At 36.5% G+C, this 13,398-nt stretch overlaps 1 protein-coding gene across 2 annotated transcripts in view; it reads left to right on the top strand.

Annotated features, from left to right (window-relative positions):
• PEX7 (peroxisomal biogenesis factor 7) overlaps nt 1-13,398 on the top strand; it is a 50,696-nt gene that overhangs the window by 8,919 nt on the left and 28,379 nt on the right. For both annotated transcript variants that reach the window (XM_058836638.1, XM_058836639.1), the window contains exons 3-5: nt 1,445-1,595; nt 5,998-6,075; nt 6,371-6,479. In XM_058836638.1, the coding sequence (XP_058692621.1) occupies nt 1,445-1,595; nt 5,998-6,075; nt 6,371-6,479 (338 nt within the window). The remainder of the gene's footprint in view (nt 1-1,444; nt 1,596-5,997; nt 6,076-6,370; nt 6,480-13,398) is intronic.

The following is a 13,398-nucleotide window of genomic DNA, read 5'->3' as shown; positions in this document are numbered from 1 at the left end:
GAAATTAATGTATTTATATTTATATACAATACAAAATATATATTTGCATTGCATTGATTTTGTTATGGGAAATCATCTGGCTTGCACCATTTCTATAGTGTAGACCATTTTATAGAAAACTGACAGTGTGATTTAAGAGCAGCTTCTCTGCCCCAGATTGAAATTATAAGTTCTAGTGTTTTAGGAACACTGCCTTGACACCTGGATTTATGCCCTTATGATTGATTTATACTGAAAATAGAGCAGAAAGCTACGTCCAGTCATGGAGGTCCTTCCTAGGAGATAAAGTTTTCTAAGGGTCTTAGGGAGGTTAATTTTGTTGTGGATGGACGGAGGAGAAAGGTTAGAAAGGAGGGGGTTTAATACTTGACTTTTATTAACCTAAAATGTTTTAAGGAAGGCCTTGAAACAGTGATTGTTTAGATTAAGATGACTGACATAGAAATGCTTAAAAATAGTTAATCATATTCAGAAGAACTTTTTTTCATTCATAATAATAAACCGAGACTCTTTGAAGATGTTCAAGGCTCTGTTACTTCTGGTAAGTACTCCGGTTTAGTACAGTCCATTTCTGTTTCTAGTGACTTCACTTATTTTGTGGTAGAAAACCCTCTTAAGTTCCTGACCCAAAGACTGTGTTGTTTATCAAGGTGTTCTCTGTGCATACCTTTACCTTATCATTACTGCAGGGTGGCATCAAATTTGACCTAAGCTTAGCTAAACCTGCAGTGAAAAGGGGAAAATAAATTTGTATTTTCCATCAGATAATATTGCAGTAATTGATAGCTGTCGCAGAGTAACTAATATATTGCATCGGATCCTGTATGGTAAATTGCTGGTGTGTTGAAAGCATTTTCAAGGGAGTGTAGAGTTCTTCAGTAAAATCTTTACTGTGTTTCTGTAGGGTTTTCATTGTGACTCAGATTCGTTGTGGTATTGTGAATTGGATAGGGCTCTCCCAGCACAGTTTTATTCCTTTCTTTACAACAGTTGTTAGAAACAAAATGCTCTTACCTTCTGGAGAAAACATAAATCAGACTGAGTATGCTGTACCTCTGTTTGTGTGGCAAGTTTTAGACTGAAATCAGAGTTCCTTCTTTGTGTGTGGAAGGTCCTTGGCTCATTTATGCTATAACTTAATCTATCTATCCTAGTATACGGTTGTAGAAATTGACATTCAAACAAGTAAATTAATTGTGAGGAGATTCACTTGAGGCTTGAAATTTATGCTATAACTTAATCCATCTATTCTGGCATATGGTTGTAGAAATTGACATTCAAACAAGTAAATTGTGAGGAGATTCACTTAAAACTCAAATATATAAAAATGTTATTTAGAATGGTAAAAAAGGTGATTTAAAGAAATATTTTCTTTGCATGGAACTAGTCCACACTTTTATGTCATGCTTTCTCACAGATGAATATCTTCATTTTTCCAATTTAGTTTTGACTGGAATGATGGCCTGTTTGATGTGACCTGGAGTGAAAATAATGAAAATGTGTTGATCACTTGTAGTGGAGATGGATCTCTGCAAATCTGGGATATGGCTAAAACCAAAGGTCCACTGCAAGTCTATAAAGAGCACACTCTGGAGGTAAATCAGGCAAACTTAAAAAGTTTAATAGATACTCTAATGTTTGTATAATTAAAATATTTATTTGTAGCCTTATAATCAAAAGTGGCTTTTTCTTTCCTAACTTTTTTGAGTCCGTGGTTTGAATTAATAACTTGTATATAAAGTGGATGTACATATTCTTGTGCATGTTCATACTCTGTAGTAGGTACTGCTTGATTCCACAAATCTAATATATTCAGAAATAGCATTTGTGGTTCCTTACAGGCTAAGTAATCATTGTGATCTATGAAATTATTGCAGTCACGCTGTGATTTTTAGAGAGCCTTATTAGATAGGTCTAAATCAGACAGCTGTTATATCAGTCTTATTCTTGAGGTTGTGGAGTGATACACATTATGCAGATACTTAGCACTTGGGTTGCACTTGAATCTGCTTTTCCTTTTCCTTCCTAGCATCTGTGCAATCCTACTCAAATAACAGTAGTCAAATGTTGGGACTGTATGTATGTTTTTTCAGCCTTGGTTTGATACTGTTGCATTTGATTGTCTTAAAATCTCAGTTTCTTTATGCAATGCTGTATGGGTAGAGAAGAATGTTATATTCATGTTCATAAGTATATTTGCATAGTTTTAAGGATATTTATACTGTGAATCTTCCCTAAAGTGATTTTTCTTCACTTTTTTTTAAGCTTTCCTTCTAACCCTCCAGTCCTGTTAAGTCTTTGAACTTAAGATACAATGAGTTTCAGTCTGGATTTTACTGACTTTATTGATACTTTATCTAAATCACATCAATTTCAATAAAATAATTTAGTAGATACAGAGTCAAAAAACTGATGGAGGAAATGCAGTTTTGTTCCCAAAAGCCTCAAGATTTTTTCAGGTATGATGCATAAAGCTAAAAGCTGAATGACTGGAGTTATACAAGAGCCTCATCTTCTGTAGATTATTTCTTTGTAGTTTTTCTACTTTGGTTTAATACACCTACTGTGTCAACTGAGAATTTTGAGAGAGGAATTTCTAGTTGTGATCAGGATTTTGTGATAATGTTCAAAAGCAGATAGTAGTTACAGAAAGACGTAGGTGAAGCATAGTACTTTTTTTTTGTTAGTTTCTGTCATTTTCTCATTGAAATTGTGTCAGTAAGTTTATTTTGGTTCTGCTACACCATCTGTTGTTTGTGAAATAAACATTTCTGTGTCTATGTCTTAGCTGAGCTGGTAGCAAGGGAGGTGGACATATTCATCTGTGCTTAGAAAGGCTGTATAGGAAACATGGGCTGAGTGAGAGTTTATTGTGAGATATGAAGGGTTTGTATTGATTCTTTATAAACCTGTATTAAGAGGATAGATCTCAGAAGGAATTTACCTAGTAATTTGTGGTAAACACTGGTAGACAGTGTTCTCACTACCTTCCTAATCCTTAATCTCTGTCTGACATTTTTAATGGCAGTTTTGTCACTGCATTTTATATTCTTTCTAATGGATGATTGACAGGGATCTGTTTCTTTTTTTTCTAAATTACATCCTTGTCCCTTCTCAAAAAGAATGTGCATTTTCAATTTAAAAGTGTATTTGCATTATCAAAGGACGATGAGTTTTATTTCAGCACTAGCCAACTGCTGAATCTCATGAATAAATTAGTCTAATTTACTTTGGTTTTGACGAAATCTCACTGGACTGTGAGATAATAGAATGTTTCAATTAAAATTGTCTTGTAAAGTGAGCATGAACATTTATTTTAAGCTATTTTTTTATGTTTTTACATATTTTTTTCCCTCATCTTTTAATCTTGCCTGAGGCATTTCTTGCAGCTATTTGGGCATAAGCTGGGGTTCATTTATTTTATGATTTAAGATAAAGCACTAAAAGATTAACAGCTAAGGTTTATGCTGTGTTAATAGTCTTTCCCAGTTGCTCAACACAGCTTCCATTGAAATGTGTCTAAATTTATGTTGGAGGATAGCATGAGAAGGAAAGAAGAATAAAAGTGAACCTTACTGTGCTCTTCACATTGTCTTCTTTTCATCCTCTTCCTATTGCACAGACCTGTCACATGCCAAATGGACAGTATCTCTTGTTTTTCCTGAGCCTGTTTTCTGTTCTGTTTGTAATTCTTGCCCGAAGGAGAGTTCACCCAGGTCCTACTGCCTCTGCTGCAGCTGCAGAGCGCTGAGCAATGCCAGCCCTGTGTGCCATATGTGTGCCCGGGGCTGTGTCACGACACGTGCTCAGCAGATCTACCTGCCGATAGCTTGGGAGTGAGCTGGGAGCACTGTGTGTGCTTTGGCTTATCCTTGTAGTTTATCTGATACAGCTCAAGTACAATGTATTGAATAGCAGCTACGTGGATTGTGTGACACAGGTGCATGTTTCCCAAAGATCTGTTTCTTCCTGGATGACCTTGAATATGAATATGAGAGCCAAACACTTACTGAACTGTTGTGTGAAAGAGACATATTATACTGTGACACAGTTAGGGACATTTCAAAACAGCAGCAGTTCAGGAGTTGAGCTCAGGCCATCATGCAGATTCAAAGGCAAAGAGAGAAATATTTTTCTCTTTGACAGAGAGCTTGGGAGCCACTTTGGAGAACTATCATGTCTTCCATTCTTAGAATATAAGGAGAGGTTCTGGTGTGTTTCCTTTGTTACTATTTTAGTAGGAAGAGTTAGAGTGGAAAGGAGCATGTTTTAATGAGCTGTAGTACAATTAGTTAGCTAACAAAACTAGAAAAGTCAAGAGTATGGTTTAGCAAAAAAACCCAAAAGAATTACCTCTTGGTTATATGGCTTTTGTCAAGTACTGTCCCATTGTCTTATACATTTGGACTATAAGCTCCTCAAGGAAGGGAGTTAGTACAAAATGCTTCTAGGGTAGCATGGTTTTCAGTATATGGGAAGCAGAACTTTGTCAAATAAAATGAGAGAGTTGCAGATAAAGCAGCTTCTTGTTCTCTGGGCAGTGGTTGCCTTTCATTTATGGAAGATAAGCAAATGGATGAAAACCAGCTCATTTAAGCTGGATCTAGCATTGACTGAATTATTTCTTAGGAAGGAAAATGCTCAGAAATAGCTAAATATTACCTCAATTTCCTTTCTCACACTGGTCACTTTCCATAGAAGACTTTGACGATTGCTGGATTTCTTTCTCTTTCAGCTTCTCTTCTTTTTTAGTCTGGTGACACAGGTCCAAGCACTTCCACCTTCAAAACAGGGTTGCTGTTATTACATGCACAATTCCATCTATCCAAGACAAACCCAACATCTAGTATGTTGACTTGCAGACCATATCCAGTGCTGTGCTAGAACTAGATTATCCCAAGTGGAGTACAAGTCCTTGGTGGTTAGTGGGCCAGCTATTGAGAGCAGTGTCACATACTACTCCTTGGTAGTAACCACATTTCTGAGAAGTGTCCTGGGAGCTCTGATTGGGTCAGGAGGTGAAGTGGATGAGCAGTTTTATCTAATATTTATACACCTTACACTGAAATAGTTCATGTCCCACTGCAGCCTGTTGAATCACTTTGTTGTGAGGTAGAACCAGACAAAACAGAATGCACCTTCCATCAAGTAATATGTATTTGAAGGTGGAAGTGGTACATGTACTTGAGACTTGAGGATTTTAAATAATTTGAAGAACTTAGTGCATTTGTTTTTGTGAGGCAGCAGAAAAATCGGGAGTGAAGGGTGGAGTTAAGGTATCCTCTGTGAAAGCAGGGACCAGCATTAGAACAAGCTATCAGGAAGAGGGAACTTATTTCAACTACACAGAGGAAAGTAATTTCTTAATAGCTGAAATGGGTAGTTACGTGGGAAAGTGAGTTTTTTATTTATTTTATTTTACTTGAGGATTTGGATGGTAAAAAAAGCGTCCATAGAACTTTGAAAAGATGAAAACCAGGAGTATTTTATGACATATATTTCTTAGGAGAATTATGCGTAATAAAAAAGCAATTTTTGTTAGTCAGGGAAAATCTCAAAGTCAGCTTTGAAGAGAGGTGGCATTTACAGTGAGAGATAGCTAGCAATTGGAAACTGTAAATACTTGAATAAAATTGTATCAGTAATAAGAAATCAAGTCTGAATGCTGGCTTTTAAAGTGGTAGACTCCTAGTGATGGCAGATGTATGTGGATTTTGTTACAACTTTTCTTCTTCCTCCGTTTTGGCCCATCTTCGCTTTTCTGGATACTTTTCTTAGCCTGAATGTATCTTTAATGTCTGACTGAGATGCTAAATTTCATTTTTGTTCAGGTAAATGGCATTGCTGGCAGTTTTGTTGTGCTTTAGTGCTATGGTTTTTTAACTGACTAGGATACAATCTGCAAATCCAAGTTTATTTTGTGAAACTATGTCTAACTACAGCCTGGAACTTGTATTCTAATGCTTCTTCTAAACTATGCTCTTATGTCTCTTACAGGCATACAGTGTTGACTGGAGCCAAACTAGAGGAGAGCAGCTAGTGGTGTCTGGCTCATGGGATCAAACAGCCAAGCTGGTATGTTGGTTTTCTGTGAAGGTGAAAAGTGTGATTTCTTTTGGATCTCATAGTTCTTTGTGTTAAGAAGCAACATGGATTCTCTTTTACTCTTTATTTTTACCTTGTGGCTGAAATTCTGCTTTAATTGACAAGTTGCTTAAACTCTCAGTTGATACCAGTTTAAGCATTTTTTTTTAAGTAAGAAGTTCATTTAGTCCTTTCTGTATGTATAAAGATTTTTTTTCAATGTATGAAACCCTTTCATTTCTTACTGAATGTATATCTTGACAGTTTTGTTTTTTCCTTTATTCAGTGGGATCCAGCTGTGGGGAAGTCATTATGCACTTTTAAAGGCCATGAAGGGGTCATCTACAGCACTATATGGTCTCCACACATCCCGGGTTGTTTTGCATCTGCCTCAGGTAAGTGTGATGGTAAAGAGGCTCTCACAACAGAAACCCAAAAGCTGCCTGTGTTAGTGGATCAGTTCAGCACTTTGTCCAGCAGATGGTAGTGTATGTCATATACACTTGTTCTGTAAAAATGGAACAAGGAAAGGTAAATGTATTGCTGCAGCTGGATTTGTAGGTTCTGTTAGAGTCAGTAGATCATCCTCTTGGCCATTGAAACGAGGATCAGCAGTTTTCTAGCAGTGACCTTGTGACAATTTTTTCTGTTATTTTATATAGCTGTCTTCCATTCATCTCACTCTTGTTATTTATTGACCACTAAATTGTGTTATATACTTTATTTTGCATTTTGACCTATGTTTTTTTGTTCAAATTATCTCAAGTGTCAGTAGACTATTAACTCTGTGAGAAATTTAGTCAGTTCCCACTGAGCTTTTTTAAGTTCTTCTGTAGATCTCTGTGTCTTGTTCTCTGTGGAAGGGAATAATCAATTTTAGTTTTCTGCTTTGGCCAGTGCTATGGGTCTTGCTAGTAAATACAATCACTGTTGAGTTGACTGTACACAGAGGCGAAGAGAGGTGAGGTGGTGGTGTTTTCCAAACACTGCTCCTTCTTCAGAGGCACAAGGAGAGCTCTGGTGTGATACTTGGAGCCCAGCTGATGATTAACTGTGAGAGAGGTGCTGTGAGCCACAGAGTTTGCCTGGGAAATAAAAGGGCTATTAAGGTACTGTCTTAATACAGATATTGATAGATAAATTCCAATGGCCTAAATTTCTCAGATTTCATATCTGTTGTACTTCTGTACTGATTTAAATAGAAATTGTTTGGCTCTTTTATCAGGAGGGTAAGTGGGTATAACTGTGTTTTCCTGTTACTGATGTTAGAGAGACAGTGTGTACACACAGATACTAGTCTTCCCTATTCTGTGGGAAGTCAGATGAAATAGCACATGTGCCTTTCATAAAATTCCAGTCTGGCTGTTTCCATCTGAAATTCATTCTGCCTGCAGAGTTTAGCTAGAATGATGAAAGAGTAACATTTATTTGTTCTAACAAACATAGTAGTGCTTGAAAGCCAAATGTTGGAGCACAGGTTTTTCGACCTTATGCGGTGGATACCTATCTAACAGGATGTGGAGAAACTTACAGGATTGAGCCCTGTACACTATATGAACAGTTCTACTGAAATGCAACTATATATACTACAAAAATACTAGCTAGGGACCATTTGGTCAAAGTTAAGTGCTTTTTTTTTGCAAGTTGTAAGCAGTTTTAAAATCCTGCTTAGGACTCTCCTGTCCGTGGTAGTCTTACCCATACAAAATTTCTGGCATTCTAGATGAACAAAAGGGCTTTGCTGATACAAGTAATTATTTCAAATTTGAACCTCTTGGATATGAAGCCAAGCTTTTTTCTGATACATTGGTACTTAAACAATTTGGGGAAACATTGATTATTAGATGCTGTATGTCATGGTACCTCAGTTGGGTACAACAATTGATCTGTTTTTTGAGTGACTCAGTAGGTGCAGCTGTTGGAAGTTTTGACTAAAATACTGCAGAGTTCCTATTCAGTGAATTTTTACTTTGATGCTTGAAAGGGACTAATATGGTACTGGAGCCTAAAGCTAATTGCAGACAGTTTTCACTCATTGATGGAAAAACAACATGCACAAAAGACATGGTATTTTTCTTCTCTAAGTAGTTCTTGAGTGTGAAATAAAAATCTGCTATCAGTACACTGATAGTGTAATTATGGGTATAAAATAATGACATTTTAGAAGAAAAAGTCTTCAAAATTATGGTGAACTTTCTTACAGTTTCCAAAATAAAATGTCTGGTATGCTTCTAGATAAAATAACATAGAAATCATGACATGCTGATGTGGAAAGGTTTCTGTGTTTGTATTGTTTACACTGAAATTTTCCTGTGGTTTGATTGGATTGCTTCACTACAGAAAATACATACTCGCAGTCATTTATTTGGTCAGCAGGACTGTGGATAGTAGAAGGACTCATGACCCTCTAGCTTTGTGTATAAATTGCATTTCCTTGTAAAAAAGGTATATTGCACAGAGAGCTTATTGTTTAGTGCTTAATGACATTCTACTCTGTCAGTGAAGGTAGATGATGAAAGTAAAGTGGAACTGTTCAAGGAGGCTGGTTGTCCTCATTTAAAACTTGCTATGATCTGCATACTCTATGAGGATGACAGAAAATCATGGGACAGAAAGCTAAATTTCACTGATGATTCATCTTCTATTGAGCTAAAGTTGGAGCTGGAGAGAAACTTGAATCTCAATGTGATAGTACTGTGTCAAATTTAGAGCTGTTCCCTTCTTTGGGATGCTGGGAAGGTTGACCTGCAGTTTTGTGGTATCTTATTTTGCAACTTTTTGTTGTCTTGAAAATTAGTAGCTGAAGTGAGTCTGGAGGGAAACTTTTTACACTTCTTTTCATCTCACTTGTGTTTTTTCACTTTTGAAAACAATAGCTTTTTTTGATGTTGTTGCTGAAGATTATTGAAATACTCCTTTCTTCAAGGAGTCTGTACTGCTTAGGGATTGTCCGGTGTCTGTGCCTGTCTTTTTTTCTCTCTTTTTGCCCCATCTGTCCCCTTTCTCTCATCCCACCTAACACATACTTACTCAAACCATATACTTACTGCTGTTTTAATAGTATAGTTGTAATGCTTGAGAAATGAACTGTTTCATGTTGCAGCATCTTCAGTTCTGCATGTACGAGTAAAATAAGTTTGGTATGTAAACCACAGATTGGAAAAAATGTTGGTCTTTAAATACATCTGATTAAACTAAATGTAAATAAAACAATGCACTCTTTCTTTTCCCTTAAGGGAAGTAAGCAAGAGGAAAGAAGGTTTAAAAACATTTTGCATGCCACACCACTGCCATTTTTCTGCCTTTATTTGAATCCCTACAGAATCCTGCAGAAGTTTAATTTCCATGTAACTAATTAGTTTGTGAACACTGAAAACAGAAAAGCAGACAGAATCACAAACCACAGTAAAATAGCTGCTCAAAAGGATCAACTTAGGCCTGAAGCTAATAATTGATTTTGAAATATGGCTTTTTATCAAGCTATTATGAGACTAGAAAAAGAATACGAGTGAAGAAAATGAGAAATATAAGATGGCAATATAAAGCAATTGAAAAAGAATTTGATACGAAGTATAGCCTTTTTTGCTTCATTAAGTCTCCATTCTGAATACATACAAGAGAACTGAGCTTGTCTGCAGTGGACAGTAAAATGCAATTGAATTGTGAAGGATATATATGTCTGATGCTTCAGTTAAATTAGGTTTTATTCAACATCTAATAAACTTCCATTTAACATTTACAGGGATGTGTGAGGTACTTTACCATGCTGTTATCTTCATGTACAATCATTCATACATTGAAAAAGAAAGTAAATGGCATATCTGGGGTTTTTTGTTTGTTTTCGAGATTGGGACTTAATAGTAACAGTGCAAACTGTTAATTTTGGATATGTAAATAAGTGCTGTTGTGATGTCAGTAGCAATTTCTGAGCAGATAAGATAAGCAGGATGTTCAGGTCTACGTGTGGCACCAAACCAGAGCCCTGGTAAATGTCTGCCTTATGCTGAAAACACACTGATGTGGAAAATGTCATTAAAGAAGTGACATGAATGCTTAACAGCAGCCTCATGGCTATGAGGGTTTAATGACTCATTATGTCATTTGCCTTGAATATTTTTTTTTTTCCTTTTTTAACCCAGAGAGTAAATTGGTGAGAATCTCATAGAGAATGTTAGAAATGTATGCAACAGTAGTATTTAGTCAAATGTTAATCAGTTCTACTAGCTGATTATCCATGACTGCAGAGCAATAGGCCTTGCTCAGTCCTGTGGTTTATAAAGAAAGCATCCTTTTCAGTATCAACTGGGTTTATTGTCCTTTAACAGTAGAAAGTACTTAATGAATACCATTTAACCTTTATCTGCATAACTGTAGTATTCTTCCATACAGATACAATTCTGACAAATGAAAATATGAATATTTTGGATTAGACAAAGCCCAGATTTAGAATGACTGATAGCTATTTTCTTAAATACTGGGACCTTAGTTTTAATGCTGCATTCTTTTTTTAAATCATTCTTTAAGTTCGCTGATCAGGACAGGTACGTAGTTTTAACAACACCTTAACTCATGAATAAGGATAAGAAATTTTTCTCAAATCTGCCTGGCAATGTCTGTATTTATCAGTATTTAGATTGATTAATTGTATTCTTTGCTCAAAGACTTGTTTTTAAGCCTGAAAGCCCAGGGAAAAAAAAATTTCTTATACCACAATAAGGTATGGTAATTTCTGATAAATTTTTATTATGTTGACAAAAGTGTTGGATGACTGTAGTTTTGCTGCTTTGCAAATGAACTTGTAAATCCAGGTCCCACTCTTGTAAGCCCTTGCATTGAGTGCTAGACTTTAATGTTGGAACTAAAACCCATCGTTTATCTCATAGTCTGTCTTTCTGCCAGCCCTGAGTTAGTGAGTTGCCTTTTAAAAAGTCTCTTCTTCCTTACTGGTCTCTTGGTGATAAATATGTGTAATAAAGGGATTTTCAAGCTGCAGTTTCATAAATCAGGTGGGCATGTAGTCTTGATGCACCTTTCTGTGTTTGATATTCAAATTGTAAAAAAAAAACTATGATTGAACAAATTATTTTGCATGAAATAATGAGCTGAGGAAGGTGTACATCTACTAAGAGAATATTTACAGAATTAGTTGGGAAGAATAGCCTCGAGTGCAACTTCTCAGTACAGAAGTTTTTTTGTTTTTCTGGACCAAAATTTGGGGTTGTCAGGTCTTTGACATAATTTTTCTAAAGTTTCAGCTCACATTTCTGCCTCAGAAGTAGCACTGAGCGAAAGAAGGAGATGCTGGAGAGTAGGGCATGCAGACAGGTTATTCCAAAGATGTTTATGCTCATTCAGGTTCCTTAAAAATGGAAGAAATGATCTGCTGTTTGGCTGTGACAGTGGTTTCTCATGAATTCCAAAGCACTTTTTTCTAGAGGTTTATACTCCATCCTTTTGTGTGCAGTGTGGGTCCACTTTTTGCTTCATTTCCTTCTTGTTTAGTGTATTAGAAGAAATGCCATAGCGAACAAGGTTCAAAGCTTTGCAAAAAATTGGTAATTTTTGGAATTGAAACGCTCAAGGGATAAAAGAATAAGATGCTTCAATTTACTGCGTGGTACATTGTTGTACAAACCAAGTATCTAGAGAGCAAGCTGATTTGTGGCGTTACTGTGGCTTGTTGCAGTTCAGCCAAACTGCTGTTTATACTAGAAGCTTTTGAAATACAATTTACTTACTTAGTTTATCTCAAATATAGTAGTGATGTGAGTGTTTTCATTTGCAATCTGTTACTTTAAGACTAACCAGCACAGTTTTGAATTCATCCAAGTCTTGTGCTCCAGTGTTGTGGTTTAAACTCAGCCGGTCACCAAGTGCCATGCAGCCACATGGTCACTCCCACATCAGTAGGATCTGGGAGAGACACATGTAAGGTAAAAGTGAGAGAACTCATGGACTGAGATAAAGGCAGTTTAATAGGGAAAGCAAAAGCTGTGCACACAAGCAAAGAAAAACAAGGAACTAATTAGAAAAACAAGGAACTAATTCACTGCTTCCCATGGGCAGGCAGGTGTTCAGCCATCCCCAGAAGAGCAGGGCCCCATCATGTGTTACAGTGACTTTTGAAGACAAACACCATCTATCCAAATGTCCTCCCATTTCCTCCTTCTTTCTCCTACTTTGTATACTGAGAATGATGTCACAGGTCTGGAATATGCCTTTGGTCAATTGGGGTCACCTGTCCCAGCTGTGTCTCCTCCCAATGTCCCAAGCATCCCCAGCCCCCTCACCAGGAGGGCAGTATGAAAAGCAGGAAAGGCCTTGGCTCTGTGTAAGCCCTGCTCAGCAATAACAAACATCTTGATATTGTGAACCCTGGGCTCAGCACAAATCCAAAATATTGCCCCATAGCAGCCACTGTGAAGAAAAGCAAACCTACCCAAGCCAAAACGGGCACATCAAATAAGGTTTACTAAATCATTCTCTAATGAACAAGCTGAAGTGTTTCTCAGGAAATGAGTTTATTCCTCAATTTATACTATGTGCTAACCATAGTAAAGTACTGTATATAGCACATGCTATAACATAAACCACTTTCATCTGTTCATTTTGTACTAAAATCACACATTATAAAGTGGTTTAGTGTTCAGAAGAAATAAACAGTAACAGTTTTTTACAGTAAATTAATTTGGGTTTTGTCATTTGGGTTACAGGTAGGTATCTAGCCAATATTGTCATTTGTTGAAGAATGGCTTAATTAATCATAAGGCATTATGGATGTGTATTGACTTTGGTCAATTTTGAAAAAAAATTGTCCCACGATTTATATAATCCTCTTGGGAAACACTGAAATAAAGATTTCACTGTATTTTATTTTATTTTATATCATTTCATTTAATTTCTTTCATTTTATTTTTTATTTTCAGAAAAATAATTGTTTGGCCTCTTCCCTAAAATAACTTAAAACTCTTGACATCATTTTGTATCAGACTTAAGTTGACCTGTTGGAAAGTATATTTCCACTGGTAACTTTGTGTACTCGCTAAGTCAGTTGTGCTACATGGAGATAGATTACGTGTATTTGGTAGTACTCTTGGATAATTTAACTAAAGCTGTTATTTGTGTCCCTATTTCTGTCTCTTTGTGTGGAATCCGGTGAGCTTTATTATTCCTGTTGTAAGTTTTCTTGTCCTGTTGTGGTGGTTTAACCCCTGTTGACAGCTCAGCCCCGCACAGCCACTCAGTCACTCCCCCAAGGTGGGATGAAGAGAGAATCAGGAGGGTCAAAGCTGGAAAACTCGTGGGTTGTGGTAA

The sequence above is a fragment of the Poecile atricapillus genome, chromosome 3, assembly GCF_030490865.1.
Source record: "Poecile atricapillus isolate bPoeAtr1 chromosome 3, bPoeAtr1.hap1, whole genome shotgun sequence".
Classification (NCBI taxonomy): Eukaryota; Metazoa; Chordata; class Aves; order Passeriformes; family Paridae; genus Poecile; species Poecile atricapillus.
This window is presented reverse-complemented; position numbering and strand designations above follow the sequence as displayed.